The sequence below is a fragment of the Pteropus vampyrus genome, unplaced genomic scaffold, assembly GCF_000151845.1.
Source record: "Pteropus vampyrus isolate Shadow unplaced genomic scaffold, Pvam_2.0 Scaffold88, whole genome shotgun sequence".
Classification (NCBI taxonomy): domain Eukaryota; kingdom Metazoa; phylum Chordata; class Mammalia; order Chiroptera; family Pteropodidae; genus Pteropus; species Pteropus vampyrus.
The window spans coordinates 718,357-723,044 of record NW_011888869.1 but is presented as its reverse complement, the minus strand read 5'-3'; the positions used below and the strand labels follow the sequence as shown (position 1 = coordinate 723,044).

Sequence of the window (4,688 nt, the reverse complement as noted above, 5' to 3'; positions counted from 1 at the left end):
TTCTAAGCACTTCGCTGAGAATTCCTTTAATCCTCACACCAACTGTATTAGAAAAAATTATTTAACTCATTTTACAGATGAGGAAACAGACATAGCTCAGTACCTTGGTCCAATACCACAAAGCTACGAAGTAGCAAAACAGTGATCTCAACCCCAATCTACCTGACTCCTAAGCTTTTACTCATCACGATATGTCTGAGCACTCTCTCCCTTATTCCATAGTGTATAGTGAGAAATTTGTTTAGCACAGAAATAATTTGTCTGCGTAACAAAAATCATCAGAAGATAAAGAAGCCAAGTATAAGTTCTAACTACACTTCATCCAAGGGAACGAAACACAATAATAAAATACTTAAAAGTTTCAATTAAACAAAAATGCTTCCTCTACAAAGAATGGCTATCCTTCCTGATAATTTTCAGCTAAAAGAATCAATATGAGACCAGAAAATATCGATGACAACCTACTGATCCTGACAGTGAAGATGTATTGAATGTATATATACTACGATGGAAAATATTTATATGTACCTGACCACAGAATCTGGGCTCTTAACCACTATTCATTTCAAACCCTATCCAGCAGTGGGGGAAAGAACCACAAACACATGATTTTACTTTTGAAATAAGTTAGATTAAGGCCATGATGCAGACATGACAAGCTCCCCAAAAAGCTTACCAATAAGTCCCTTTGCAGCAGTTGATGTCACAGCTATGTGGGCAGGCACGGGGACAGGTTTGGTTTCTTCTGTGGTCACAGATGGCATGCTGCTGCTTTCGGCTTCAATGGAAACATCTTTGCCACCCCTTCGCTTTATTGTGCCTGTGTCACCTTCTGAGTCTTCCCCCCAGTAGCCTGTGGAAGAGGCCCAGCTTGCCCGGGATTGGGCTTGTTCAAGACTCTCCCTACTTTGATTTTGCCTGTTATACTTTGTGCTATGATCAGAAAACATAATTTGGTCCATATGGCTGCTTGAGGCCCATACACTTGCAGGATCCCCTGAATAATCAAAGTGAGTATGCCCGAATGGAAGTGTTTCCCAGCTCCTCTGGTGCTGGATGGTCTGTATATTATCATGGGAACCACTTGAGCACGAGGTCCAACTCCCACGGCCACTGTCAGCAGCATCGAGTGAAGCACGATCCCCCTGGTCTTGGGAAAGTTCCTCTGTGCTTGGAGAAGAAATTACTGTCGCTGTAGCATATAAGCCCCGACTCTCAGACATTGGCGCGTAGGATCTAAGCAATCAAAAAAAATGAAAAAGAAAAAGCACGACTGGTAACTAATAAACCTATGATAAAAGCAAAATACTTTTTCCTAGGAAGGTGGCAATGAAACCATCGCCCAAATGCATTATAGTGGCCAGTCTGTCACATCCAATTTTCTCACCTTATAAAATAAATATGGAGAGACTAGAACAATTACTTCCTTACAATAAATGAACATTTTCCTTATAAGGCTCAAAATAATCTTATTATTTCAGGAAGACAGCTCATACAAAAGAACTGAGATATATCCTAAAGTCACCCTCTGCCTTCAGCACAGAACTGTGTTCTAATAAGAATACACCTAACTCAAAAAGCACAACAAAAATGGCGTGGTACTTAATAACCTAGAAATTGTGAAAATTAGTAACTGGGATGGGAGAAAGTTCTTAGGCATTGTGTAAGATAAATACAAATACACACCAGGAAAAAAACCCTAATTTTTCAAAGATGGAAGAAAGAAGGTACAGAACACTAAAGAAAAGGCACCTACCCTAAGCTGTATTGATCAGGTTCAATCATGGTCCGCCTTTCCATCCTGCCCACACCTAGATTTGTCTCCACGATGCTGACAGAATGCCTCTGGCGTCTCTCATCATGCAGAGAGACTGGCACTGAGTCAAAGGAAGAATTGCTGACAATACTGGATCGTGAAGAAATTTCACTGTGACCAGAATCTGAAAAATTATCCACGGTACCACTGGGAGCCAAAGTATAGCCTGCATGGGAAATACAATCATGTTAATTAGATGCTGTAGCTTTAGAACATAAAACTGAAGTCTACCAAACAGAAGTAAAAACAAAATATAGGCCAAAGCGGGGAAAACCTTTTACTTGTGGAGAGCAGGTGACTGAGATAAGGTAAATTTTTACTCAAATGAAGCTTAATTTGCTTAATAAACGTTTAGAGAGGAAAAAAGAAAACACTATTATGTGGGCCAGGATATGATGCAGAAATCATGGTACTACTTGACTATTCTTAGTCCCTTAAATACAAGTTTCACCATTATTATTAGCTATATAAAAGAAACTATGAAGAATAACTATGATCAGATTTAAAAGTATGTTCTTTTCCAAACCGCAAAGTCAGTAATCTTGTTTCCAATGGTTTTCAATTTTTAGAACTTTATGGCATAGAATCATTCAACTGGAAATTTGCATTATACTTATAATTTTAAGTGGACGCATAAGAAATAAAACCTGAAGAAAATATCTTTGGATTTCTGCTATTTGGTTTTTCGACATTAATAATATATTGGGCAAATCGCATAAAAGCCAGTTGTTTTGAAGAGTGTAATATACAAAATCTCCACTTTCTCCCTAGACCATCACTTTTAAAAATACCTAAACAGATGTCCATTTTTTGACCTGTAGGACACTTTACTCTCTTTGTTGCTAAAAATAACTTTGAAAATCGGAAACACACTTATCTTGATATTTTTAATGAAAAACTTCATATCTTCTTTCTGAGTACTCATTTCTTTGAAAACACCACTAAGGATCTTGTATTACTTAAAGTATTGATTTTATATGATTCTATGTATGCGATACAAATGTTTCAATGCCACTCAGCTAATAAAAAGTTAAATCTAGAGCACTTAAATTGTTGCTCATTTACCCTCTAAATAGTATTTCCCCATCCTTTCAGTAAATTTTTAATTCCTGATTTATTTTTTAAAGGTTGCACAGGTCTTGATAAGATTTAATGTGTTCATCTATGAAATGTCTTTTTATAAACCACATTACAAGTTCTGACAGATAAGATTTAAAGCCTTCCCTGAACAGCCTATTCGAAAAAACATCTCTAGAGAAAAGGATCACTCAGATGGAGCACTTGACATTTAGAGGAATTCTCCCATTTTCCTTAACTAATGAGATAATTCCTCTCTTTCCCACCCCATTTCTGGTTCTATAAACCCCACCTATCCCATAGGTCCGTGGTGCATTGTTATTCTTGTTACTGTTCTCACTTCCAAGAGAAGAGGAGGAACTGGTTAAGTCCAACTGCCCGGAGCCAAAAGATCTCAGCTGATTGCCAATGCCACCTAACAACAGGATGAGAAAAGAATTTAGATGTATCCATTTAACAAGGAGAGCAGAGACTGATACCCACACAAAATGCACAGATATCTGCAATATCTAAAAAGTAAAACAGAAGAGGTATTTGTTGTTTCAGTGAAATCTCACAATTTATTTAACCTTTTTGGCCTTCCTCTAGGGAAAAGTATCTTAGCATTTATTATTGGCTTAATACCCACTCAGTTAAGGGTAGGAAAATAAAGTATCCTGGAGGGTTATATGGCAGAAAACTGTCTATTATTTTAATATAAGAAAAGCATCAATGTGAAGAGGAAAGTCCGATTGGGTAAAATTAAAACAAGACAGCAACAAAAAAGGTAATCAAGACCCGTGTTAATACAATGAAAAAATAAATCAGGAAGGTATTAGTTTTTGTTTATAAAGCTCTCTATTCGAATTCATTATAGCTGAAATGCATAGATCACTATAAAGGGAAACACTAATTTAGTTGTACCTTTCCTTGGAGAACTTTGTGGAGAAGTGGGAGGAGAAGAAAGCTGTGAAGATGCATTTGATATCGTATCTTCTGTCTGTTTCTTGTGGCGCTCCAGACTTCCTTCTTCAGATAAAGAAAGAATTTTCTTTAAAGCTTGTGGAGAGTTTATGCCTATCAGAGAAAAATAAATAAATATCTATTTCAAGACTGAAAAGAAATAGTGTTGATAATGAAAAAAAAACTTTTGTGTTAAGATTTAATACTGCATTTAGTGTCAACCTATTTACATTTTCAGTGGTCTCTGTGCTCGTCACAGTATAAACAGTAAGCTTACAGACGGCACAAGACACCTGGAGATTGGTCTCAGACTGACACCTTCCAGAGTGCTCCACAAATGGACTGCTTCTGATTTTTACTTTAGGTTCTAAATCTTAATGTAATCACCATCTTTATTCAACAACATGTCAGACAACAATTGGGAAAAAATAATATTTATTATTTGAGAAGTCAAGTTTGAACTCGAAACAGGTATTTTCACGTTGTTGGATATGTTCGCTCTGGGGAAGTGGCATGTCAGGATGGAAGTCAAGAGCCAAGAGCTAAAAGGAAGAGCAAGGAAAGCAAACAAAAGAGTTCTAAGGAATTCCATGTAATTAAGATTTATTAAATAAATAGATGAAAGAGAAGGGAGAAGAACGCCCAGGAAATGGTCGTGTCATAGAGACCACGCAAAAGGTGTTCAGAAGTGTCAAGTGTAGGATCAAGTAGAATGAGGGTGGGGAACAAAAGGATTTATAGCCTGAAACTATCTCAATTAATGCTAGTTTTAATGTTCTTAGACTTAACAGAATGCATTAAAGAAGAGGCAATGAAATTTAATATTTATCCCTTTATTTCACCTCATGTGTTT

The 4,688-nt window shown here is 36.8% G+C and overlaps 1 protein-coding gene across 2 annotated transcripts in view; it reads right to left on the bottom strand.

Moving 5' to 3' along the window:
• Positions 1–4,688, bottom strand: part of RAPGEF2 (Rap guanine nucleotide exchange factor 2) — a 222,615-nt gene that overhangs the window by 4,013 nt on the left and 213,914 nt on the right. Inside the window, exons 27-29 of one of the 2 annotated variants that reach the window (XM_023532718.1) lie at positions 3,186–3,308; positions 1,757–1,982; positions 677–1,236 (exon numbers count right to left, since the gene is read on the bottom strand). In XM_023532718.1, coding sequence (XP_023388486.1) covers positions 677–1,236; positions 1,757–1,982; positions 3,186–3,308 — 909 coding nt within the window. The remainder of the gene's footprint in view (positions 1–676; positions 1,237–1,756; positions 1,983–3,185; positions 3,309–4,688) is intronic. The other variant, XM_023532719.1, reaches the window with a different exon arrangement.